This window comes from Coregonus clupeaformis, chromosome 24 (genome assembly GCF_020615455.1).
Source record: "Coregonus clupeaformis isolate EN_2021a chromosome 24, ASM2061545v1, whole genome shotgun sequence".
Classification (NCBI taxonomy): Eukaryota; Metazoa; Chordata; class Actinopteri; order Salmoniformes; family Salmonidae; genus Coregonus; species Coregonus clupeaformis.
The window spans coordinates 44380367-44408227 of NC_059215.1; the positions used below are offsets into that span (position 1 = coordinate 44380367).

A 27861-nucleotide genomic window follows, 5' to 3' on the forward strand; every position below is an offset into this window, starting at 1 on the left:
ATCGATTACATTTAGATTTTCTTTTCACTGGCCTACACACAATACCCATTAAGGTCAAAGAGGAATTATATATTTTTTAATGTTTACAAATTAATACAAAATGGGCACCTATTGGTAGATTGGTCAAAATAAAAAAACAGACATTAATATCCCTTTGAGCATGGTAAAGTTATTAATTACACTTTGGATGGTGTATTAATACACCCAGTCACTACAAAGATACAGGTGTCCTTCCTATCTCAGATGCCGGAGAGGAAGGAAACCGCTCAGGGATTTCACCATGAAGCCAATGGTGACTTGAACACAGTTACAGAGTTTAATGGCTGTGATAGGAGAAAACTGAGGATGGATCAACAACATTGTAGTTACTCCACAATTACTAACCTAATTGACAGAGTGACAAGAAGGAAGCATGTACAATAAATAATATTACAAAACATGCATCCTGTTTGCAACAAGGCACTAAGGTAATGCTGCAAAAATGTGGCAAAGCAATTCATTATTTGTCCTGAATACAAAGTGTTATGTTTGGGGCAAATCCAATACAACACATTACTGAGTACCACTCATATATTCAAGCATAGTGGTGGCTGCATCATGTTATGGGTATGATTGTAATCGTTAAGGACTGAGAAGTTTTTCAGGATAAAAAAGCACAGCTAAGCACAGGCAAAGTCCTAGAGGAAAACCTAGTTCAGTCTGCTTTCCACCAGACACTGGGAGATGAATTCACCTTTCAGCAGGATAATAACCTAAAACACAAGGCCAAATCTACACTGGAGTTGCTTACCAAGAAGACAGTGAATGTTCCTGAGTGGCGGAGTTACAGTTTTGACTTAAATCTGCTTGAAAATCTATGGCAAGACTTGAAAATGGTTGTCTAGCAATGATCAACAACCAATTTCACAGATCTTGAAGAATTGTTAAAAGAATAATGGGCAAATATTGTACAGTCCAGGTGTGCAAAGCTCTTAAAGACTTACCCAGAAAGACTCACAGCTGTAATCGCTGCCAAAGGTGATTCTAACATGTATTGACTCAGGGGTGTGAATAGGCCTACTTACACTACATGACCAAAAGTATGTGAACACCTGCTCGACGAACATCTAATTCCAAAATCATGGGCATTAATATGGAGTTGGTCCCTCCTTTGCTGCTATAACAGCCTCCACTCTTCTGAAAAGGTTGTCCACTAGATGTTGGAACATTGTTGCGGGTATTTCCTTCCGTTCAGCCACAAGAGCTTTAGTGAGGTCTGGCTCGCTGTCGGCGTTCCAATTCATCCCAAAGGTGTTTGATGGGATTGAGGTCAGGGTTCTGTGCAGGCTAGTCAAGTTCTTCCATACAGATCTCGACAAACCATTTCTGTATGGACCTCGCTTTGTGCATGGGGGCATTGTCATGCTGAAACAGGAAAGGTCCTTTCCCAAAACTGTTGCCACAAAGTTGGAAGCACAGAATCGTCTAGAATGTCATTGTATGCTGTAGCGTTAAGATTTCCCTTCACGCTGAACTAAGGGGTCTAGCCCAAACCATGAAAAACAGCCCCAGACCATTATTCCTCCTCCACCAAACTTTACAGTTGGCACTATGCATTTGGGCAGGTAGCGTTCTCCTGGCATCCGCCAAACCCAGATTCATCCATTGGACTGCCAGATGGTGAAGCGTGATCCATAATTCCACAGAACGCGCTTCCACTGCTCCAGAGTCCAATGGCGGCGAGTTTTACATAACTCCTGCCGACGCTTGGCATTGCGCATGGTGATCTTAGGCTTGTGTGCGGCTGCTCAGCCATATAAACCCATTTCATGAAGCTCCCGACGAACAGTTATTGTGCTGACGTTGCTTCCAGAGGCAGTCAGGAACTTGGTAGTGAGTGTTGCAACCGAGGACAGACGATTTTTCCGCACTTCAGCACTCATCGTTCCCATTCTGTGAGCTTGTGTGGCCTACCACTTCGTGGCTAAGCCGTTTTTGCTCCACTAATTTGAAGGTTGTCCACATACTTTTGTATATACAGTGAGGGAAAAAAGTATTTGATCCCCTGCTGATTTTGTACATTTGCCCACTGACAAAGAAATGATCAGTCTATAATTTTAATGATAGGTTTATTTGAACAGTGAGAGACAGAATAGCAACAAAAAAATCCAGAAAAACGCATGTCAAAAATGGGAAATAAATATTTGGGAAATAAATATTTGACCCCCTCTCAATCAGAAAGATTTCTGGCTCCCAGGTGTCTTTTATACAGGTAACGAGCTGAGATTAGGAGCACACTCTTAAAGGGAGTGCTCCTAATCTCATATTGTTACCTGTATAAAAGACACCTGTCCACAGAAGCAATCAGTCAATTAGATTCCAAACTCTCCACCATGGCCAAGATCAAAGAGCTCTCCAAGGATGTCAGGGACAAGATTGTAGACCTACACAAGGCTGGAATGGGCTACAAGACCATCGCCAAGCAGTTTGGTGAGAAGGTGACAACAGTTGGTGCGATTATTCGCAAATGGAAGAAACACAAAAGAACTGTCAATCTCCCTCGGCCTGGGGCTCCATGCAAAATCTCACCTCGTGGAGTTGCAATGATCATGAGAACGGTGAGGAATCAGCCCAGAACTACACGGGAGGATCTTGTCAATGATCTCAAGGCAGCTGGGACCATAGTCACCAAGAAAACAATTGGTAACACACTATGCCGTGAAGGACTGAAATCCTGCAGCGCCCGGAGTTCCCCCTGCTCAAGAAAGCACATATACAGGCCCGTCTGAAGTTTGCCAATGAACATCTGAATGATTCAGAGGAGAACTGGGTGAAAGTGTTGTGGTCAGATGAGACCAAAATCGAGCTCTTTGGCATCAACTCAACTCGCCGTGTTTGGAGGAGGAGGAATGCTGCCCATGACCCCAAGAACACCATCCCCACCGTCAAACATGGAGGTGGAAACATTATGCTTTGGGGGTGTTTTTCTGCTAAGGGAACAGGACAACTTCACCGCATCAAAGGGACGATGGACGGCGCCATGTACCGTCAAATCTTGGGTGAGAACCTCCTTCCCTCAGCCAGGGCATTGAAAATACGTTGTGGATGGGTATTCCAGCATGACAATGGCCCAAAATACACAGCCAAGGCAACAAAGGAGTGACTCAAGAAGAGGCACATTAAGGTCCTGGAGTGGCCTAGCCAGTCTCCAGACCTTAATCCCATAGAAAATCTGTGGAGGGAGCTGAAGGTTCGAGTTGCCAAACGTCAGGCTCGAAACCTTAATGACTTGGAGAAGATCTGCAAAGAGGAGTGGAACAAAATCCCTCCTGAGATGTGTGCAAACCTGGTGGCCAACTACAAGAAACGTCTGACCTCTGTGATTGCCACAAGTGTTTGCCACCAAGTTCTAAGTCATGTTTTGCAGAGGGGTCAAATACTTATATCCCTCATTAAAATGCAAATAAATTTATAACATTTTTGACATGCGTTTTTCTGAATTTTTTTGTTGCTATTCTGTCTCTCACTGTTCAAATAAGCCTACCATTAAAATTATAGACTGATCATGTCTTTGTCAGTGGGCAAACGTACAAAATCAGCAGGGGATCAAATACTTTTTTCCCTCACTGTATAGTGTATGGAAATGAGATATTTCTGTGTTTCATTTTCAATAAATTCGAAAAATGTCTTAAAACATGTTGTCACTGTCATAATGGGGTATTGTGTGTAGAAGGGTGAGAGAGAAAAATCAATTGAATCAATTTTTTATTAATGCTGTAACACAATGAAATGTGGAATAAGTCAAGGGTTATGAATAATTTCAGAATGCACTGTTCTTGTGAAAATTGCACCAAAGTGATTGAATAAAAATGTAAGCTAAACTGAGTTAACAAAAGCAGCCAAAATATGAGCTGAGTAGAGAAGCTCATTCCTCACCAAGTGTCTGTGTGTCTGGCAGGTGAAAAGGAAGATAAGTTCTGATAAGAAGAATGTTAAACATCTTAAAACATAGATCTCTCTCACACATAGACAGATACAGTATACAGAGAGACCCACACACACAGACAGACAGACAGACAGACAGACAGACAGACACAGACCCACAGACAGACAGAAACAGACCCACAGACAGACACACAGACACACAGACAGACAAATACACAATCACAGACAGCAAAAACCCAACACCCAGGTACAGATACAGACACTAAGACACATGCATACACACAAACATTTGAACACACACACACTCACAGAGACATACAGTAGACAAAGAACGCATAATCACAGGCAGAATAACACACATGCCTACTGTAAAACACAGACACTTACAGAGAGAAAGCCACATGATACAAAGGCATATAGACAGAGTGCTGACACACACACAGACAGGAGCAGATTCTACAGTGATGAGATAATTCTCCAGCACCCATTATGTTTGAGTGTGTGTGTATCAGAGAGGTGACGGAGAGGACCATCCACCCCCAGACACCGACCCCTGATGCCCTATGAACAGCCCCCCTTCCTGGGTACATCTGCCCTCCAGCCCTGGGCCCTGGGCCATACCACCAGCAGCAGTCCAGAGTGACCGCCCAAACACACCACTACACACAAACCTAGGACTCTCACACAAACGCACGCACGCACACACACACACAGTCACTCACTCATTCACTCACTCACTCACTCACTTACTCACTCACTCACTCACACAGACACACACACGAACACAGACAAAGACAATCACACATACAAAGAGACACACAGAAAAGCGCACACACACACACACACACTCAGACTCAAAGAGACACAGGCACGCACATATGCATACACACACAAACACAGGCACAAAGTCACACTGACATGTGCACAGATACACACTTTGACATTTTCTTGTCAAAGGAGCCAGTGTGCACTCTCCCTCCCACCACCATTATCATCACAATCAACGCGCTTTTGTAGAGAGAGAGAGAGAGAGAGAGAGAGAGAGAGAGAGAGAGAGAGAGAGAGAGAGAGAGAGAGAGAGAGAGAACAGCAAGGGAAGAAGACAGAACCCAAAGAGAGGAGAAGGGAACCCAAAGAGAGAAGGATGACTAGAGCCAGAGAGAGATGAGAGTAAATGAGACAAAAAGAAAAGCGTAACTAACAGTTACTAAATAAAAAAGGAATGACTGACAGGGAGAGAGAGAGATAAATCGGAATGTTGTGATGCGAAAATCCTTACGAAATGCATAGCACATAGAATAAAAAAGTTTTTACCAAATATTCTTCATCCTAATCAGACAGTTTTTTTTTACATGGATGATACACTGGGAAATCATATACGACAATTACTTGAAACAATTTAACATTATGAAACATCAAAGATACCAGGCCTGGTCTTCATGGCAGATTTTGAAAAGGCGTTTGATAAAGTACGACTAGAATATATATATATATATATATATATATATATATATATATATATATATATATATATATATATAAAAAAATGCCTGGATTACTTTAATTTCGGTTAATCTCATATACAATGGGTTAAAGTTATGAACAGCAACCCTAGGTGTAAAATAGTAAATAATGGTTACTTCTCAGAAAGTATTGAGCTTTTAAGAGGAGTATAACAAGGCTGTCCGTTGTCTCCATATCTATTTATTATGGCCATAGAAATGCTAGCTATTAAAATCAGATCCAACAAGATCATCAAGGGGTTAGAAATCCAGGGGATAAAAACTAAAGTGTTAATGTATGCCAATGACTCAAGTTTTTTCTTAAGTCCACAATCTGGATCCTTGCACAGTCTCATTGAAGACCTTGATCACTTTTCTAACCTCTCTGGACTAAAACCCAATTATGACAAGTGTACCATATTACGTATTGGATCGTTAAAAGACACAGTGTTTACACTACCTTGTAGTTTACCAATAAAATTGGCGGATGGTGAAGTAGACATACTTGGTATTCATATCTCAAAAATCAAATTAATTTACCACAATCAATTTCAATAGAAAATTTGCAAAAAATAGATAAGATTCTGCAACCATGGAGAGGTAAATAATTGTCTATTTATGGAAAAATCACACTGATTAACTCTTTGGTCCTATCACAGTTTACTTACTTACTAGTGGCACTGCCTACTCCAGACGACTCGTTTGTCTGCCATATATTAAAGATACAAATTGGCTGAAAGGAATTGGCATAAATAGAAAAATATACCAGTTTCATTTGAGGACAAAAATGTTGACAGCTGCACCATACAGGTTGCAAAATAAACGGGAAGAGATTTTCGATGTACCGATTCCATGGCACATGGTTTATGAACTGGTACAAAAAACAACACTTGATTCAATACTTTGAGTTTTTCAATTTAAATTATTATATAAAATTCTTGCCACCAAAAGAATGCTATATACAGTGGGGAGAACAAGTATTTGATACACTGCCGATTTTGCAGGTGTTCCTACTTACAAAGCATGTAGAGGTCTGTAATTTTTATCATAGGTACACTTCAACTGTGAGAGACGGAATCTAAAACAAAAATCCAGAAAATCACATTGTATGATTTTTAAGTAATTAATTTGCATTTTATTGCATGACATAAGTATTTGATACATCAGAAAAGCAGAACTTAATATTTGGTACAGAAACCTTTGTTTGCAATTACAGAGATCATACGTTTCCTGTAGGTCTTGACCAGGTTTGCACACACTGCAGCAGGGATTTTGGCCCACTCCTCCATACAGACCTTCTCCAGATACTTTAGGTTTCGGGGCTGTCGCTGGGCAATACGGACTTTCAGCTCCTTACAAAGATTTTCTATTGGGTTCAGGTCTGGAGACTGGCTAGGCCACTCCAGGACCTTGAGATGCTTCTTACTTCACTCCTTAGTTGCCCTGGCTGTGTGTTTCGGGTCGTTGTCATGCTGGAAGACCCAGCCACGACCCATCTTCAATGCTCTTACTGAGGGAAGGAGGTTGTTGGCCAAGATCTTGCGATACATGGCCCCATCCATCCTCCCCTCAATACGGTGCAGTCATCCTGTCCCCTTTGCAGAAAAGCATCCCCAAAGAATGATGTTTCCTACTCCTACGGCGAGTGGAGTTTAGACCAAAAAGCTCTATTTTGGTCTCATCAGACCACATGACCTTCTCTCATTCCTCCTCTGGATCATCCAGATGGTCATTGGCAAACTTCAGACGGGCCTGGACATGCGCTGGCTTGAGCAGGGGGACCTTGCGTGCGCTGCAGGATTTTAATCCATGACGGCGTAGTGTGTTACTAATGGTTTTCTTTGAGACTGTGGTCCCAGCTCTCTTCAGGTCATTGACCAGGTCCTGCCGTGTAGTTCTGGGCTGATCCCTCACCTTCCTCATGATCATTGATGCCCCACGAGATGAGATCTTGCATAGAGCCCCAGACCGAGGGTGATTGACCGTCATCTTGAACTTCTTCCATTTTCTAATAATTGCGCCAACAGTTGTTGCCTTCTCACCAAGCTGCTTGCCTATTGTCCTGTAGCCCATCCCAGCCTTGTGCAGGTCTACAATTTTATCCCTGATGTCCTTACACAGCTCTCTGGTTTTGGCCATTGTGGAGAGGTTGGAGTCTGTTTGATTGAGTGTGTGGACAGTTGTCTTTTATACAGGTAACGAGTTCAAACAGGTGCAGTTAATACAGGTAATGAGTGGAGAACAGGAGGGCTTCTTAAAGAAAAACTAACAGGTCTGTGAGAGCCGGAATTCTTACTGGTTTGTAGGTGATCAAATACTTATGTCATGCAATAAAATGCTAATTAATTACTTAAAAATCATACAATGTGATTTTCTGGATTTTTGTTTTAGATTCCGTCTCTCACAGTTGAAGTGTACCTATGATAAAAATTACAGACCTCTACATCCTCCGAAGAGGATGGTTAATAAAAAAATATATATATAATTAAAATATATATAATTAAAAAATATATATAAAAAATAAAAAGAGGTGAGAGAGAGATTAAAGATAGACAGACAGCGTTAGTCTGTCACATAAATCTCTCCTCAGTCCTCAAACAACAGTCTCCCTCCCTCTCTCTCCCCCTCGGTGCCCCCTGGCCATGTTAGCCCTGCCAGAGCCCCAGTCAGCCAGCGCAGCCCAACACATCACTAACCCCCATCTCATCTGTTGATCTGCTTTTTTCACCCAGCCATAACCAACACAGCCCTCAGACACAGAGATAATAGAGAGAGACACAGACAGAGAGAGAGAGAGAGACCCACATCACTGACAGACCCACATTCTTAATACTATATTCTCACTCCTTTCACAGCAATTACCATAATCTATAATGGCTTGCGAAAGTATTCACCCCCCTTGGCATTTTTCCTATTTTGTTGCCTTACAACCTGGAATTAAAATGGATTTTGGGGGGGTTTGTATCATTTGATTTATAAAACATACCTACCACTCTGAAGATGCAAAATATTTTTTCTTGTGAAACAAACAAGAAATAAGACAAAAAAACTGAAAACTTGAGCATGCATAACTATCTACTGGGATTTTTGCCCATTCTTCAAGGCAAAACTGCTCCAGCTCCTTCAAGTTGGATGTGTTCCGCTGGTGTACAGCAATCTTTAAGTCATACCACAGATTCTCAATTGGATTGAGGTCTGGGCTTTGACTAGGCCATTCCAAGACATTTAAATGTTTCCCCTTAAACCGCTCGAGTGTTGCTTTAGCAGTATGCTTAGGGTCATTGTCCTGCTGGAAGGTGAACCTCCGTCCCAGTCTCAAATCTCTGGAAGACTGAAACAGGTTTCCATCAAGAATTTCCCTGTATTTAGTGCCATCCATCATTCCTTCAATTCTGACCAGTTTCCCAGTCCCTGCTGATGAAAATCATCCCCACAGCATGATGTTGCCACCACCATGCTTCACTGTTGGGATGGTGTTCTCAGGGTGATGAGAGGTGTTGGGTTTGCGCCAGACATAGCGTTTTCCTTGATGGCCAAAAAACTCAATTTTAGTCTCATCTGACCAGAGTACCTTCTTCCATATGTTTGGGGAGTCTCCCACATGCCTTTTGGCGAACACCAAACGTGTTTGCTTATTTTTTTCTTTAAGCAATGGCTTTTTTCTGGCCACTCTTCCGTAAAGCCCAGCTCTGTGGAGTGTACGGCTTAAAGTGGTCCTATGGACAGATACTCCAATCTCCACTGTGGAGCTTTGCAGCTCCTTCAGGGTTATCTTTGGTCTCTTTGTTGCCCCTCTGATTAATGCCCTCCTTGCCTGGTCCATGCATTTTGGTGGTCGGCCCTCTCTTGGCAGGATTGTTGTGGTGCCATATTCTTTCAATTTTTTAATAATGGATTTGATGGTGGGATGTTCAAATTTTCAAATGTTCAGATCTTTTTTTATAACCCAATCCTGATCTGTACTTGTCCACAACTTTTTCCCTGACCTGTTTGGAGAGCTCCTTGGTCTTCATGGTGCCGCTTGCTTGGTAGTGCCCCTTGCTTAGTGATGTTGCAGACTCTGGAGCCTTTCAGAACAGGTGTATATATACTGAGATCATGTGACAGATCATGTGACACTTCGATTGCACACAGCTGGACTTTATTTAACTAATTATGTGACTTCTGAAGGTAATTGGTTGCACCAGATCTTATTTAGGGGCTTCATAGCAAAGGGGGTGAATACATATGCGCGCACCACTTTTCCGTTATTTATTTTTTAGATTTCTTAGAAGTTATTTTTTTCATTTCACTTCACCAATTTGAACTATTTTGTGTGTGTCCATTACATGAAATCCAAATAAAAATCAATTTAAATTACAGGTTGTAATGCAACAAAATACGAAAAAACGCCATGGGGGATGAATACTTTTGCAAGGCACTGTACTCCAACACCACTTTTTACAGTAATCTTACAGTAAAGTACACAGTCACTCCTCATTAAACTCCTCACTTCTCCAACATCAATAATCAGCTCTCTCACAGTCCCTCTTCTCTCAGTCTCCTAAAACTCCTTATTTCACTAGTATAACATGTTATACTACTACACGACTGCAGCTCACTAAAGTGAGGATTGATTGATTGGTTGGTTGGTCGGTTGTTTGGTTTACATGGGTGGCCGTAGTTCTTACCTGCTCTCCAGTGTGCACCAGCCACAGTGAGCGTCGCTGGCCCCCAGACAATCACTGCAGGTTCTGTACTGTCCACATGCTGCTACCTTTACCCTCAGGAGCTATGGACAGAACCACACATACAGACACTCAACAAACTGTACATAATACAGTATATTATATATAGTATATTATATATAGTATATTATACACACTTCCTTTTCTCTTTTAGTATGTTGTGTACATTTGCACACTGTCATACACACTGACCACACATGGTCTTATCACGTTTATTACGCGAAACATGTTGCTTGGCTTTCAGACACATGCCAAGTGTCTCTCACTCTTTGTCTAACATATTCTGATGTTGAATAGGCATGCCTTTGTGCATTGTTGAACGTACAACATCTTGAGACAAGGTGCCACCACATCCTCCTAAAACATCCGACAAGGCTATGCATATTTGCTCATCTAGCATTATTTGGTTTGTCAAATCAAAAACAGAAAGCAGACTGCTGAAATCTCCTCTTGAAAGTTGTTATCTATCTAAAAAAATATGTGCATTTATTTATCTGATGTGAAGTGCATGGATCTAATATAACTTATTCAGAAACTTGTAATAACTGCTAAATAATATCTGTTTTTCATTTAAAAAATATGACCACTCACTAGGCAAAACCAGAAAAATGCATTAACGAAAGGCATGATGAATGTCAAACAAACTAAACCAATGCCATTGTCATGGAGAACATGAATCAGTCTAACTGAGTCTAGTTGATGGATGAGAGTATTGATCCCACAGCCTTACATGGTGAGAAGTCATAAGGTAGAGGTAGTTCCTGTCTATGGGGTCAAAGGTCATAATGTGGTGCACTGATTCGCCGGCTGGGAGCTTCAGAGCCCACTGATTGGCCACAGTCAGGTTCTTCAGGAGGGTCAGCTGTGGGAGACAGGCAGAGTGCTTAGTACACACAAAGACACGTAACAAGTTAAGTAACAATTTAGGTCATGATTACCAGTGATTTAAGTTTTTTATTTGATGGATTTCATTCGTAAGAAGATTCATTAACTAGGCCATCTCACAGTTTCACTGGGCTGTGATTTAGCAAACATGCACTTCAGTCCACTCCTGCACAACTCACCCTCCATACTTTGAAAATACTAAAATGATATTAAGGCCTTTAACAAAGCGCTTCTTGAGGAAAGGCACAGTCTAAAAGATTACTGTAAGATGTACACAAGAGTACACAAAATTCTTTACAAAAATGATAAAGTCTTTGGAATCTTGCACATACATACTCCCATATACACACAGTGATCCATAGACCACAGACAAATCAATGCTACGGATGTGACTTCCTGTCACACAGACAGTGAGAGAGCTTGTTGTTGTGAATCGTTGCGGTTTCTGTCTCAGCTCTATGGACATCCTGCCATCCTGAGGAAACCAGCCAGAGACTGTTCTGGTGACAGTTACAGACTCGGCTGCTTTTCTAGTGACTAAACACAACACAACACAACACAACACAAGAATACACACACACAAACACATATGCACACAGGCACGTGCGCGCACACACACACACACACACACACACACAGGCATGCCAATAAAGATCAAACATACAGGGTCACAATAGAGCCACCCAATAGCACACACCTGGGCAGATAGCAGGGAGCTATGGAGGGGTGGAGATGGGTTGGACACAGCTAGGTCAAACAACAAAACACCTGCTGTATACTGGCAGGTCACTCACTGCCTCTCTCTCCCTCTCCTCTGTCTGTCTACCCCAACATGAAAGACTCTATTCAACTCAGGAGTACTCAGCTGCTCCAAGCTCTCTCTCTCTCTGTGTGTGTGTGTGTGGTGGTGGTGGGGGGGGAGAGAGAATAGTGTGTGTGTGTGTTTGTTTACAATATAATCAAAGGACCCTTTTTATGGTTGAGATAGTGGACTGAGAGACAGAGAGGGAGAGGGACAATGAAAGACAAACTGAGATGGGAGGAGGTGGAGTGAGAGGGAAATAAATGAGAGACAGAGAAAGAGAGAGGGAGCAAGAGAGAGACAGAGACGGATACAGAAAGAGGAAAACAGAGAGACAGAGATAGAGACATAGAGAGACTGAGAGTAAAATAGAGAGACAGTGCTGAGAGACTTCGTTAAAAATGTCTGTAATTACTTCATTGAGGGTCTTCTACCCCCAGTAGCAGAGGCCTAACTCAATCTCTACCACTGTTCCCATGTGCTCTGTACTACTCAGCCTGAGCCAAGCTCACAGACAGAATCACATTACACACACTAACAGCACCATTACCCTCTGTTACAGTGCGGCCCCCAGGGCAAACACAAACACACACACAAATGTGCACACGCACGCACCCACACACAGCATAAAACACACAGACATGATACGTGTGCCCCAGGCACATACAACATGCTCCATATTGACACACACACACACACATCAGGGTTTCCTTTAGGAAAGTGTGGCGCAGGCAGCATTTTAATTTACCTGACATTTGAGAAATTTACCGGACCCATATGCATTGGGTGTGGAACCTGATTAGGGCGTCCACCCACAGTGCTCAGAATGACAGAAATCACATTTAGATTATGTCATTCACATTAACAGAACATGCAAGTCAAGGATGCAAAGATGTGCACTTTAAAGATGTTAGAACAAATGTCCACATTTACTTTTCCTTAGCCAACAAGACGTGTAACAAACAGCAAAATCACTAGCCTATCCCACATAGTAGAAAAATTTACCTATTCTATTGGTCAGCTTGTTGAGAAAGAAATAGCCTATTCCAAACCGACTCTGGGACAGTTGTGGGTGATAGATACCAAATCCATACAACTAGTAAGGCTACATTTAAAAAAGTTAAAAAGCAGTGAGTCTGATGCAACAGATCAGAACGTTTAGTTTAAAATGTTGATAAACTATTATTTCTTCACATTATAAGTGCAGCAATTCGCATAAGGCAGTAGGCTACGTGCGAATGTTCCTTCCATAATGCAATTAGAGGGGAAACATCACTGTCAAAAGCAAACCACACTTGGGAGCGGTTTCATGTGACAGAGATGAAAATATCTGTTAGAAATTCTGAAAGAGGGGAGATCTAATATGAAACAACTAGAATGGGTTGCTAATATGACTAGGATTGTGCCTTTGGCTACTAGACAATGAAAGAAAATGTATTTAAAATAATTGCCTACAAGGATATGGTCTGATATTGGCTAGGCTACTTTGAAGCAAGTTAGAACATGCCTCATAATATGTAGTAAAATGTTCAGGTTTCAAACAATTAAGTAAAAGTTTTCAAAATGCATACTGCGTCCAGCTCATTGCAAAGGGGTGTTTGAGGAGCTGATGAACCCTGCTGATGAAGCCTGCCTTCCGTTCCCTTCTATTTGCTGTTTGAGATGCTGTGGCAGCAGCTCGCGCGCTGTCTGATAGATTTTCCGCTCAAAGGCTCTGTATCTGTATGCTGTATGGCGTGATAAATAAGTTATATAACGAATATAGCCTAGCCTACTGTACACACCCGCTCATTTAATTCCACTAAATTATACAAATTAATCTATAGACCGATAAGCATGACCAGTCAAATGTATTTCCATCGACTGGTATTTCCATCAATGAATAAGCTAAAAAGCATTATTTCACAATGGGATTTTTTCCATTGGCAGGGGCCAATTTTATTGATCAGCTTTTCAAATTTTTTATTGGCAGAAAAACAGCTATTACTGGCTAACCGAAACCCTGGTAGGTGAAGGTTCAGGTTAAAGATAAAGTGATGAACTATGAATCCACCTCAGCCATAGTGAATGAAAAAGTCTGTTTTTATTTTAAGTAATTTTTTATGTGTCCAGATGTGGTCATAGGGGGGGACATGAGGCATCTGTCCAAAGCATCTGCTTTCATATGTATTTTTTGTTGTTGCATTAGACTGGTACCTTTTACAACATTAGAAATATGTTGCTGGAGGGTGTCTTGTTTTAGGCCTTGTAAAAGAGCTTTCTGTTGGCTTGCCGAGATGAATGGACTTTTTTTTGTTTATGCCGGATGTATGGTAGTGGTTAAGGTGGTTTGTTTGTGTGTGTCCAAATTGTCTGGCCTGATTGCATATTTAGGTTTTGGATGTGTTTTGGGTTGTCTGCCTGTGTCGTTATGCCACTGAGTGAAAGTGGTTTGGTGTTTACCCAGTGTGCATACCCCATACCCCATGATTATGTGCTGTGTGTGTGTTCTCACAGCATGTGTGTATATGTCTGTCTGTCTGTCTGTGTGTGTGTGTGTGTGTGTGTCACCCACATAAAAACAAATATTCTCTTGACTCTGTACACTTTCCCTCACTCTACTCAGATGCTCTCGCCTTGTCCTGCATAGCATTTTGTCATATGAGAACATTCATTTTTACTGTGCCTTGCATTTTAAATCTGCCATTCTTTACAATGAATGTCAGCACCCTTTTAGACCTACAGTACTTCTACGTTATTTTCTCATGTTAACAATGTCTCATCTTTATTTGTTACCTCCAAAATGCACTTTTTCCTGCAGTTCAATCTATCGTAATTTACACCTGACACTTCTCTGTTACTTCTTTTATAATTTCAATTAAGTTCCAGAAATAAAGAATGGCTGAATATCTCTGGCCCATTAAGTTTGCTCTTAAATTTATGCAGCATAGTTAGACTGTGAGGTAGTAGGCTTAGCAGTTGTATATTTCTTCCTTTACAATAAAAAAGGATAACAACTAAACAACAGCTCTCTCTACTTTGGAAATGTGAATATTCCTGAAAGAAAAATGGATGTCAATAAAGCAGTTCCTCTGACCTTGCGCAGTCGTCCAGTGCTGGTGCCCAGAAACACCACGGTGTGGTCATGTACATTGTCCACGACAACAGAGCTGAGGCCCAGGGACTCAAACAGAGGTGTGGCCCTCAAGGGCCTTCGTAGGGCCAGTGGGTGCTGCAGGTGGGCCGCTCCACAGTCCAGCTGCTCCGGTTGCAGCTGACAGATGGAAATAAAGAGACAAATAGCCAATGATCAAACTTTGAGTCAGTTTAAAATATCTCATTAAACAGGAAGCGAGACAGGCAGGCAATTATGATAAAAATATATATTTTGGACACAAGAAAATCAATTACGGGTCAACATCTAAATATTGCTCCCAGCGTTGTTCAAAATTCTTATATTCTTGAGTATACATGTGTATATATTTATCATTGGTTCTAATCGCGCCTGCCTTTTGCGAACAAGTGGAACCATGAACGGTGGTTTGTTCGTTATGTTTGCCTGTGTCCCCTGGATTTGCAACAGGATTTGCCTTTTTATCAGCACATTCACCAGTCTCTCAAACGTCTAACCCGAGGGTCTGAGACGTGAAACGAACTGCCCCAGCTCGGAGTCGGCTCAAGTAGGGAACTAGCGGCGCTGTTGACAGTGTGTTAGCAAGATGCCGGACAAAAGTCAATTGTAAAACCGTCCCGTGTCTCCTGTCAGGTCTACGCGCCGATGACGTGGATGTCCATTAATGCAGCCTCCCGCACCTCTCTTATTCAGAAGTGTTGGGTTAAATGCGGAAGACACTTTTCGGCTGAATGAATTCAGTTTTGCAACTGACTAGGTATCCTCTTTCCCTTTTCCCAGACATCCCCCAAACAATCATACACTGACTCTCAGAAAATGAGTGCACAACTGGTAAATAGTCGCTTAGATATGTCAGTCAGTCAGGTGGCTAGCTGCCGGCAGCAACTTCTATTGCAGTAATGTTGAAGGGCTCTGGCTAGTAGGCCTATTACTTAGCCAGCTAGAAGGATGAAGTAAGAAGCTAACGTTAAATGGAGACGCCTCAGCAGGAGCAAAAAATAGGCTACTAAGTTCTCAAAATAACTTTGCTTTACAGGCTTCTGAGAAAGACAGTGATGTGGCGCTCAGTGTTGAGGCTGAGGCAGGCTTCAATGCATGCAGGAGCAAGCAGAAGAGACAGAGAGAGGGAGGAAGCAGGCAGAGAGTGAGGTTAGTACAGTGGGGTCATATTAGTTTGTAGCCCAAACTGTTTGGACGCTACAGACAGAAGTTGGCACATCTGCGGTACCGCCTTCAGACGAGTCCCGTGGGGCTTGTGGGGATCATAGAGCAAAACGGCGAACACCATCGTGCTCCTGCGAGTCTCATCTTTCCATAGAGTGGTCATATTAGTTAGTAGGCCTTTCGGACGCTACAAATGTTTTGTGAGAAGACTGATTTTCGAGATGTCTCCTGGTCTGACAAACAGCGATGTAGCTATGCCACTTTCCACCACAGATGCGGTGGATTGAGACACAGCCCATGCAACCCAAAACATATATATCTCAAGCTTAAACTGACAGATTTTGATGTTGTTTTTTTTGCATTATGTTAATTAGATTGACAAACGGGTGAGTCATTAGACTCTTATGGATTTTGAAGCCAAATGAAGTCGGTTAAGATGGCGTCTCATAGAGACATAACATATGCAGTTTGAGCTACTCCAGGAAGTGACGTTGCAGGTTAGGATAAGTGCTGCCCTTCTCATTGAGTAACTGAAGTTGAAGGCCGACCACTGCAGGCTGACATCTTCTTCTGTGTGCGATTTTAAAATAATCAGTTCAAGTACATACATCTGGTGTATTACAAGTAATTATTGGCAGCATGATTGTCTTCAAAAAAAATAAAAAAACATACACAAAGATTGCCCTTTTTCCATTCACTATAATGGGGGAATCCTGTTTTCTGATAACAATGCCTGCAGTACCACGGTCGGCTTTGAACTCTCGTGGCTTCAATGAGAGGGGGCAGTCGTTCTCCACTGGTTTTAAAACTGTTAGGTGTAAAGCCTTATTTGCATATTTTTTTCCAGGGTGCCTTTCGAGGGAATTTTAGAGGTACCAGTACCACCCATGACTGGGTTTGCTAGTGACAGAGACATTATTGTTGCATTTGATGGCTTTCAGTCATATAACCTTCACCAAGTTCATATTTTATCATAAAAATTACATTATTTATGACATTATATTACTTTTTTTGACAATACCATACTCCGACAGCCTAGTTTTACCCTAACACAGTGGTCTGAAACTCCGGGTTTGCAGGCCACATAGGCATGTCATATGATTCTGGCTTGCAAGGAATCCAGCCAGTTAGGATAGCCAACAGTTGGAACTTTTAATCACACACAACGGCAGTTAGAATGACTGCCAATGTGGGAAGATTAATAAATGAGACTACCTAAACCATCTAAACTGGAACAACCACTTACAAATTGGCTTAGTTTAGAATAATGTATATTATTTATCTTTGTGTGGTAGGCTATAAGACCAATTAATCAATCAATGTGCATGCAGAAACATAGATATTAAAACTAACTATTCTAAAAAGCAACCTGCAGCAAAGCATACTGGGAAATATGGTAATGAGCCCCTCCCATGTCTTTTTAACTCAGAGAGTTCATGGAAATTAACTCAACACAGTCAAGTAACAACAACACCACAAGGTGATGATTCAACTGTGATTCAGTGATTCAACTGATTCAAATAACACTTCATTTATTCACTGCAGGTGGTGTAAATTTCACTCACAACATTTTTTACCTCAACACCGAGATTTGAACACCCGCAAATGTGCTGTGTAGCATCTTTACGACCTGACTGACAACGCAATGGTCTCGAAAAGACCGGAGACCTGCCTCACCACAATGAGAGGATGGAATTTCACAGCATTCCTCAAAAGCGGCGAGAGGCATAAAGACATTTTATGAGACACTTTGTTTGAGTAATAGGGGTCCTTTAAATAATGAGAGGGGATTTAGTGTGAAAGTCATAGCCTTTATAGATATGACCTATAAGGTAATAAGTAGACACTTTTCTTCTTGAATTATGTACGTAAAAATGTTTCCTTCTTAAAAAATAAAATAGGCCTAATCTAAGAGCATGTGTTATGTTATTTGACACAATAAACACATTGTATACTGATTAACCTCGATTATGATTATGGCCTATGATACTACCATTTCGTAGAGAACGAATCAGTTTGCCCAGTGGAAAAATAATAATGTTACCCTACATTTAATTAAAAAAGTTGTTGAGTATTGACGATAAACGAATGTTTACTTTAAAAAACCAAAAGTCCATTCTATGTCTCCAGTAGAGGCCGAAAGCTTGAATGCACTGGCGTGGATGAGAGTTTAACAGAAGTAGCCTACCCCGCACGGTTCCCATAACCAGATCCTTCACACAATCACGGACCTGGGCGCGCTCCTGACAAGGGAACTTTTCCCACAGAAATGATACGGGGTGATTCATTATTAAAACTGTCTGTTGCCAAAATCAACATATTTTGAAGATGTATTTATTCAGGCCTGTAGTAGCAAGTCCAATAAACCCACATATTTCGGATATTTTTTTCTACAGCGCGTTCCATGCATAAGTGTGGCTCCTAAATTTATCTAAATCAAATAATATTAAATAAAATGAGTTCCCACCAAGTCTCACAAATATGAATAGTCCTACAAATCTCACTGAAGTTTAAAACAAAATGCAATGATAGTTTTCATCCTTGACTTACCACCAGAATCCCTTTGTGTATGCACGCTGCGCCCGAGCCCTGGATGACGCTGTCCAGTACCTGCACCTCGCTGCTGTGGGAATTGGAGCAGTTCCTCCGGCCCTGACGGATCTCCTCCTCAATGTCTGAGAACCGAAACGCACACAGTGCAGACTTTCTGTCTGATTTGGTGAATACTCCGAACAGGTACGACTCCAGCCCCTCTCCGGTCCCCGAGTGGATCTCCGCGGGGTGAACGGAGACGAGCCGGTTGTAGATGTTCCCGTTATATCCACACTGGAGCGGCATCTGGATGAAGGACTCAGTGAGTTTACGGCTCTCTGAGGTGGATTTTCGGGGGGTCTCGGTGTCCAGGCATATCCTGGCCAGGATGCTGTTCGGCTGGCTCTCCTTGTGTCCCATATTCGCGTCATTGTTGATAGCAATATAAGAGTAGGTCTTCTGAATGAAGGCATGGACGAAGTTTAGTTTATTCTTCTGCTTCACCTCCTGTTTGATCTTGAAGACGTTATCCTCGGACGGGTTGATGTCATAGGTGAACAGCCTAGATAAATCATTGATGTTCAGGGACCGAATAGCGATTTCGGGAGTGTTCTCGAAGCGCAGGTCCTCCTTGCTGTGGTTCTTGGGGAAAAACGGGGTCCCAGCGCCGGTGTAAGTGGCCCCGACGAGGAGTCGGGTGTTCCCCCCATGGCTCCTGAAGATGAGCCCCACGGTGGAAGCGTTGGGGTGGTTCGCGGCGATATTCAGCATGCTGGGGAACACGGTCTTCTCGCCCTGAGCGGGAAACTCCACCGCTATCTGAGAGATGTTCTCCATCTTCCTGAGCTCACAGAAGCCCTGGTACACCGAGCCGCATACCACCAGCACCCCCTGCTCCCGGTCCAGCTCGAGCAGCTTGTTGAAGTTGTCGGTGAGGGATTTGGGGTGCTCGCAGGGCGCTTGGGGCAGCTGCGGCGCATGGCACAACAGGTTGTCCTCCACCGGCCCCGTTCTCTTCTCCACCTCCACGCTCAGGGTCCCGTTAAGCTGGTAGACCATGTTTACCGTAGCCAGGTAGACTTTTCTACTCACCTCATCCACCACAAAGTTATTGGTCTGGTTTGGTGAGGCGAACGCCTGTTGGATCTGTAGCGCGCTGGCAAGCCACGGGCTGTGCTGGGCATTCCAGGACGATTCCAGCACCAGAACGCCAAGAATCAGAACAGCTATCTTCTCCGAAGGAGGCATTTTTCCTTCTGGCCGGTTTCCGCGTGTTCTGTGCTGAGGGGTGCATTGAGTAAGGAAAAAATATCGTGTTTGTTCCTACTGCGACAATCCAAGAGGAAAGGCTGTTTCCTGCTCAACGCCTAAACACAGAGTGACGTGATAAGAGAGTCGTGCTTCCTTTTCTCAGCGCAGCGCACATCAGAGCACAGCAGAGGAGGGCTGAGAGCGCAGAGCTGTCTTCTGCTGCTGCCCCTCTCTCTGCCCACTCCACTCCACTCCACCCCGCAGCCCCGTGCCCAGCGGCTGCTCTCCTCAATCCTCCCTATTCATTCTTCTCCATATTATACGCCTTGGAATTTCATCATGTGAGATTTTTTTCCAGTCAAAGTTGATTGGAGTGGTTAGGGTAGGCTAATTGTAGGCTATTTGCGTAATGGACATCCACACACCAAGGCAGAACAATAATGGTGTAATTACTGTTAATTAGTTATCTATCTATAAAACGATGACAAAATAATCCCAAAATGATCAAAATAAAATTATAATTTGAGGGGGAATAATAATGTGAGAAGAAAATATAGCCTAGGCCTATTTTCTAAAATAAAAACCTATTACAGGCTCCTACATTTAAATGGCCCAGTTGATCAGTGCTCTGCTCCTCTTAGGGTTGATGGCGGTGGCTGCTCTCACTTCCTGCGGCCAGTGGCCCCTTCCCACTGGGCAAAAACATGTTGAATCTACTTTTTTCCACGTAATTTCAACCCAAAAATAAATGTGATGACGTTGAATCAGTGTGAAAAACTGATTGGATTTAAAAGGGCATTTCATGTATTTTTTCCACCCAACTTTTAACCAAAATCCATTGACATGGTGACATTTGTTGTTGATTTCATGTTGAATTCACGTTAGTTGACAACTCAACCAAATGTAAATCAAAACTAGACGTGCAGATACGCAGAAGGCTCCATCTGCGCTCTGTGCACATATGGTGGGGTAAGCACCGTGAAAGTGCTACCAGATGGGTGTGCCCACCTTTCCGTTTTTTGACATTCACATCTATTTAGCTTTTGGATCTGCGCCTCATAAATATTCAAACGCAACACATGTGCACCTCCCAAAAATGTATGTCGCTTAAACTTCCCGTTGAAATGAAGTGCTTCTTGTTCACAGCTCTGCAATGAGAAAACATGGGACATCTCAGTTGGATATCTATACAAAAAGTGGCAACAACAAACTGGGAGTGCGTCTTTTTGGATTACCCACGGACTTTTTCTCTCAAGGGCAGTTTAGATAGGCCAACATAATATAAATAAAATTACCCAAAAACAGCTCAGAAAGGTGGAAGAGAGATTAATCTCTGGAGTGAGTGAGAAACACGCCAATTTGATAGCCATCGTTCTATTTCAACGCATTCCAACCCGTGCGTCATGCCAGTTTGTGCACTACAGCCCTGCTGGATCTGTTCTATCTCTCGCGGCCGGCGGTCACAGGGGACCTGTTATGTCCCACTTAGTTCCGTGCGCGCCTCCCATCACCACTTGGTGCTGTTATTTGCGCTGATAAGCACCGCCGGGGCCTATGCGTGTTTACCTTGGCCCCCAAACACGCGCATCTAATCGGACAGTGTGGAGGGGCAGGAAAGAGGTATGATAAGGAACCAGCTGACTGATCGCCAGGAGCAAGACTCCACCACACACACATATAGACTACACACACCCCCCAACACACCCACTAAAACCTCTCGTCTCTATTAAGAGTGAGAGGGATGCGAAGGGACTGAGGAGAGAAGGGGTATCACGGGTCACGGCTGTCAAGGATCAGATATTACTGAAGAGGTGTGACGGAGTGCTGCGCTCTGGTTAGACTCGATTTTTCGTGACACTTCACGGAAGTGTGGTGTGGTGTGGTGTGGTGTGGTGTGGTCTGTCTGTCTGTCTGTCTGTCTGTCTGTCTGTCTGTCTGTCTGTCTGTCTGTGACTCAAGTAAAGGTGAAAGTCACCGAATAAAATAGTACTTCTAAAAGTATCTGGTTTTAAATGCACTTCAGTAGCCTAAGGTGGTGGAAAAAGTACTAAAACTCATACTTGAGTAAAAGTAAAAAGTAGGCTAAAAGTAAATGCTATACATCAAATACCTTACATTAAGCAAACCAGATGGCACGATTTTCTTGTGCCACACTCCAACACTCAGCATAATTTACAAAGGCAGCATTTGCGTTTAGTGAGTCCGACAGATTAGAGGAAGTAGGGATGACAACACATTATAGTGATAGGTGGGTGAATGGACCATATTGCTGTCCTGCCTGAGCATTCGTAACGGATACTTTTGGGAGTCAGGAAAAGTCTATGGGAGTAAAAAGTACATATTTTCTTTAGGAATGTAGTGGAGCAAAAGCAAAAGTGGTTAAAAATATAAATAGTAAAGTGCAGATGCTGGAAAAAACTACTTAAGTAGTACTTCAAAGTATTTTTACTTAAGTAGCCTACTTTACACCACTGTAAAAGGTGCAGTGAAATGCTTACTTGCAAGCTCCCTCAACAATGCAGTACAAATAGGCCTATCAATATAAATAATATTCAAAAGTCAAATAAGAAGAAGTAGAAGAAAGTCTTATACAAAGTCATAAAACTGATATGTACTCAATAGGATATACAGTATACATTTTGAATGTGCGGTCAAGTATGACAGTAATTACAATATGAAGTGGATAGTGTATTGGTCAAGCAATTTAAATAGTAGGCCTAAATGGAACAGCAGCGTAGACTGAGTGTGTGTACAGTGCTTTCAAAATCTATTCATACCCCTTGAATTATTCCACATTTTGTTGTGTTACAGCCTGAATTCAAAATGGAATAAATATATATTTTTTGTCACCCATCTACACACAATACCCAATATGACAAAGTGAAAATGTGTTTTTAGAATTGTCCTTAGAGCTCCGATACAGGATTGTTCCAAGGCACAGATCTGGGGAAGGGTACCAAAAAATGTCTGCAGCATTGAAGGTCCCCAAGAACACAGTGGTCTCCATAATTCTTAAATGGAATAAGTTTGGAACCAACAAGACTCTTCCTAGAGCTGGCCGCCCTGCCAAACTGAGCAATCGGGGGAGAAGGGCCTTGGTCAGGGAGGTGACCAAGAACCCGATGGTCACTCTGACAGAGCTCCAGAGTTCCTCTGTGGAGATGGGAGAACCTTCCAGAAGGACAACCATCTCTGCAGCACTCCACCACTCCTCAGTAAGGCACATGACAGCCCGCTTGGAGTTTGCCAAAAGGCACCTAAAGGACTCTCAGACCATGAGAAACAAGATTCTCTGGTCTGATGAAACCAACATTGAACTCTTTGGCCTGAATGCCAAGCATCTAATCTGGAGGAAACCTGGTAACATCCCTATGGTGGTGGCAGCGACATGCTGTGGGGATGTTTTTCAGAGGCAGGGACCGGGAGACTAGTCAGATTCGAGGGAAAGATGAACAGAGCAAAGTACAGAGAGATCCTTGATGAAATCCTGCTCCAGAGCACTCAGGAAATCAGACTGCAGCGAACATTCACCTTCCAACAGGATAACGACCCTAAGCACAGAGTCAAGACAATGCTGGAGTGGCTTCAGGACAAGTCTCTGAATGTCCTTGAGTGAACCAGCCAGAGCCCGGACTTGAACCCGATCGAACATCTCTGGAGAGACCTGAAAATAGCTGTGCAGTGACGCTCCCCATCCAACCTGACAGAGCTTGAGAGGATCTGCAGAGAAGAAAGGAAGAAATACCCCAAATACAGGTGTGCCAAGCTTGTAACCAAGAAGACTCGAGGCTGTAATCGCAGCCAAAGGTGCTTCAACAAAGTACTGAGTAAAGGATCTGAATACTTACGTAAATGTGATATTTCCAGTTGTTTTTTATTATACATTTGCAGAACTTTCTAAAAACCTGTTTTTGCTTTGTCATTATGGGGTATTGTGTGTAGATTATTGAGGGGAATTATTTTTTTTAAATACATTTTAAAATAAGGCCGTAACGTAACAAAATGTGGAAAAAGTCAAGGGGTCTGAATAGTTTCCGAAGGCACTGTATGTATATTCTAATGAAGTTAGATTTATACACTTTTTCATATACAGTACCAGTCAAAAGTTTGGACACACCTACTCATTGAATGGTTTTTCTTTATTTTTACTATTTTCTACATTGTAGAATAATAGTGAAGACATCAGAACAATGAAATAACACATATGGAATCATGCAGTAACCAAACAAGTGTTAAACAAATCAAAATATATTTTATATTTGAGATTCTTCAAATAGCCACCCTTTGCCTTGATGACAGCTTTGCACATTCTTGGCATTCTCTCAACAAGCTTCCTGAGGTAGTCACCTGGAATGCATTTCAAATAACAGGTGTATTTTGTGGAATTTCTTTCCTTCTTAATGCGTTTGAGCCAATCAGTTGTGTTGTGACAAGGTAGGGGGGGTATACAGAAGATAGCCCTATTTGGTAAAAGACCAAGTCCATATTATGGCAAGAACTGTCATGAGCCCTCTCACTCCACTGGGTTACCACCTTAAGTTCTTCCACTCTGCTCACCACTCTCTCTCTACTCAGCCTAACTAGCTCCACCTGTCCCTGCTCTGCTCGGCTCTATTACTCTGCCAGCTGCGCTGCATTACCCACTAACCTCTCCCAGTATATTAGGCCCTGTCTTTCAGCTCTCCGGTGTCAGATCGTCTGCAAAGCTCACACCCGGAACCTGTTTGCTCGCGTTCTGGCTCACCCTGGTTTTGTGACCCCGGACCTGCCTGTTTTTTGGAGACTCTTCTGCCTCAGGAGATCCAGACCTGCTTCTGCCATTACGACTCCTGACTACTCTTCAATCCCGGTAACTCTGACCAGCCTTCTGCCTTGCTACTACGTTTTTGGATTTCCCTTGAACTGTACTGCTGCCTGGTTTCATTCCGCCCCGTTGTGTCTGTGTTTCCTCCCCCCCCCAGGACTTCTGGACCACCAACCACCGGCGTCATCGGACGCATCGCTGCCACTGGGGGGAGGCACAGACCCAGCACATCGGACGGGATAACCCCTGGAGCCTTCACTCACTCCCCTACATCCCTTTCCCTTTAAGTTTAAATAAACTTTCTGGTGTGACGCAATTGTGGTCCTCTTGTCGTCTGTCTGAACCGTGACAGTACGATCTGACCATCATGGACTCAGCGCACACTTCCCCCGACATGGAAACCGAAGAGCCTGAGCAACCCACCGCCATGCTACGCCTGGAACACACTGAGAGAGAGCTAGGCCGCATGAGCGGCGTCATCTCCTCTCTGCTTCAGGTCGGCCACCAACAGCATCAGCAGTTCCAGCAGCACCAGCAGCAGTCCCAGCAGCAGCAACAACAACTCGCCATGATCATTCAACTCCTCACCAACCTGACCCCAGCCAGTCTGCCCACCAGCCCTGCCCCCGAGTTACCTGCCCCGGTCATTGCAGCCGCTGCTCCGGAACCCAAGATTGGAAACCCCGAGCGGTTCAACGGCGATTCAACCCAGGTCCGGCCATTCCTGACTAGCTGCCGACTTCAGTTCTCCTTGCAGCCAAGGACCTTCGCCACGGAGGGGGCTAAAGTTGGGTATGCCATCACTCACCTGACGGGCCGAGCTCGACTCTGGGGAACAGCAGAGTTCGAACGTCAAACCCCCGCATGTGCAACCTTCGACCTGTTTGCTGAGGAGATGCTGAAGGTGTTTGACCTGGATTCCCCAACCGCAGAGGCGTCTCGTGAACTGTTCAGTATTCGACAAGGCAGACGTACAGTCGCAGACCATTCCATCGACTTCCGAACCCTGGCTAGACGAAGTTCTTGGAACACACCATCGTTGGTGGACGCGTTCTTCCATAGTTTGGCTGACTATATCAAGGACGAGTTGGTCTCCCATGAACTGCCTTCCACTCTTGATGAAGCCATCGCACTGACTGTCAGGATCGACAGTAGGATACAGACCCGTCGTCGTGGGAGGGGGCGCCAAGGTCCACCTACTACCGGCATTCGGAGAGATCCGACTGGGCTCCTGTCATCTACTGCCACTCACCCAGGTCAGCTTGATCAGTCTGAGCCTATGGAGATTGGGCGAGCCTCTCTCACTCCTGCAGAGCGCCAGCGACGCTTCACCTCAAACCTCTGCCTCTATTGTGGAGGTGATGGACATCGTGTGGTAACCTGCCCTTTAAAGGGCCGAAGCTCACCGGGCATAGGGGGAGTCCGGTTGAGTTCAATGACCATCCAGTCCTCCGACCGCAAACCCCTGCTGCAAGTTCACCTCCGCCTCCCTGACTCAACTCACACCCTGGCTGCTCTGGTGGATTCTGGCGCCGAAGCCAACATAATGGACATCAAGCTGGCACGCCAACTGGGACTGGAGAACCTCCGTTTGACACCTCCTATTCCTGCCCGGGCACTGGACGGACACTTACTCGGATCGGTCACTCATGTCACGGCCCCGGTCTCGATGGGTCTGTCCGGAAACCATCAAGAAACTATCCAGTTTCACCTGCTCCCCTCTCCAGGCCAACCCCTCATCCTGGGTTACCCATGGCTCCGCCGGCACAACCCTCAGCTCGACTGGGTGACCGGGGTGATCAGGGAGTGGGGAGAGGACTGCCACCGAACCTGCCTGCTTGCCGCCGCACTACCCCCTCGGCCAGTACCTACTAACTCCGCTCCTGACCCCTCCAAGGACCCTGTGTCGATTCTGCCAAGTCCCTGCATCGTTGCAGCTCTGACCTGGGCTGTTGAGAAACAGGTGCTGGAGGCTCTCCGTAACCAGCCAGGTCCCAGCACTTGCCCAGCTGACCGCCTTTTTGTCCCCGAAGACCTGAGGTCCCAGGTCGTTCAGTGGGGACATGACTCCCGCCTAGCTTGTCACCCTGGCTCCACCCGCACTTACAACCTGCTCGCCCAGAGGTTCTGGTGGCCCTCTCTGAGGAAGGATGTACGGGAATTCGTCCAAGCCTGCCCCATCTGCAACCAACACAAGTCGTTCTGCCAGCCCCCAGCCGGATTGCTGCAGCCCCTGCCTGTGCCCAGGAGTCCGCTGGTCCCTGCTGCGCCTTGTCCTCCTCCTCCACGGCTCGTCGATGGTGGTCGGGTTTACACCGTCCGCCGCCTGCTTCGGTCCAGACGGAGGGGTAGGGGTCTCCAGTACCTCATTGACTGGGAGGGCTATGGACCTGAGGAAAGGACCTGGGTGCCAGCTAGTCGGATTGTGGATAGGACTCTCATCACCGCTTTCCACCAACGGCATCCTGATCAACCTGCAATCCGTAGGGGCCGCCCCAGAGGGATCCCTAACCGTCCTGCCCGCTCGGCTTCCTGTCCTGTGCCTGATCCTGTCTCGGGACCTGTCCCATCTCCCGACCACGGCCCTCCGGCTTCCTCCGAGGATGAGGACGTTCGCTCGGACCGTTCGGAGGAGTTCTAGCCCTCCTCCGGCTCCCCTCCTCCCGCCTGGCGTGGTGTTGCTCTTGGGACTTCTGGGGCCGTCCCTTGGGGGGGGGGTTCTGTCATGAGCCCTCTCACTCCACTGGGTTACCACCTTAAGTTCTTCCACTCTGCTCACCACTCTCTCTCTACTCAGCCTAACTAGCTCCACCTGTCCCTGCTCTGCTCGGCTCTATTACTCTGCCAGCTGCGCTGCATTACCCACTAACCTCTCCCAGTATATTAGGCCCTGTCTTTCAGCTCTCCGGTGTCAGATCGTCTGCAAAGCTCACACCCGGAACCTGTTTGCTCGCGTTTCTGGCTCACCCTGGTTTTGTGACCCCGGACCTGCCTGTTTTTTGGAGACTCTTCTGCCTCAGGAGATCCAGACCTGCTTCTGCCATTACGACTCCTGACTACTCTTCAATCCCGGTAACTCTGACCAGCCTTCTGCCTTGCTACTACGTTTTTTGGATTTCCCTTGAACTGTACTGCTGCCTGGTTTCATTCCGCCCCGT

At 44.4% G+C, this 27861-nt stretch overlaps 1 protein-coding gene across 1 annotated transcript in view; it reads right to left on the reverse strand.

Moving 5' to 3' along the window:
* The window catches only part of LOC121538584 (plexin-D1), an 81806-nt gene extending 61748 nt beyond the window's left edge, over nt 1-20058 (reverse strand). The window contains exons 1-4 of the mRNA XM_041846727.1: nt 18667-20058; nt 14917-15093; nt 10884-11015; nt 10097-10197 (exon numbers count right to left, since the gene is read on the reverse strand). Coding sequence (XP_041702661.1) covers nt 10097-10197; nt 10884-11015; nt 14917-15093; nt 18667-19896 — 1640 coding nt within the window. The 5' untranslated portion in view covers nt 19897-20058. The remainder of the gene's footprint in view (nt 1-10096; nt 10198-10883; nt 11016-14916; nt 15094-18666) is intronic.
* Nucleotides 20059-27861: the final 7803 nt, after the last annotated feature.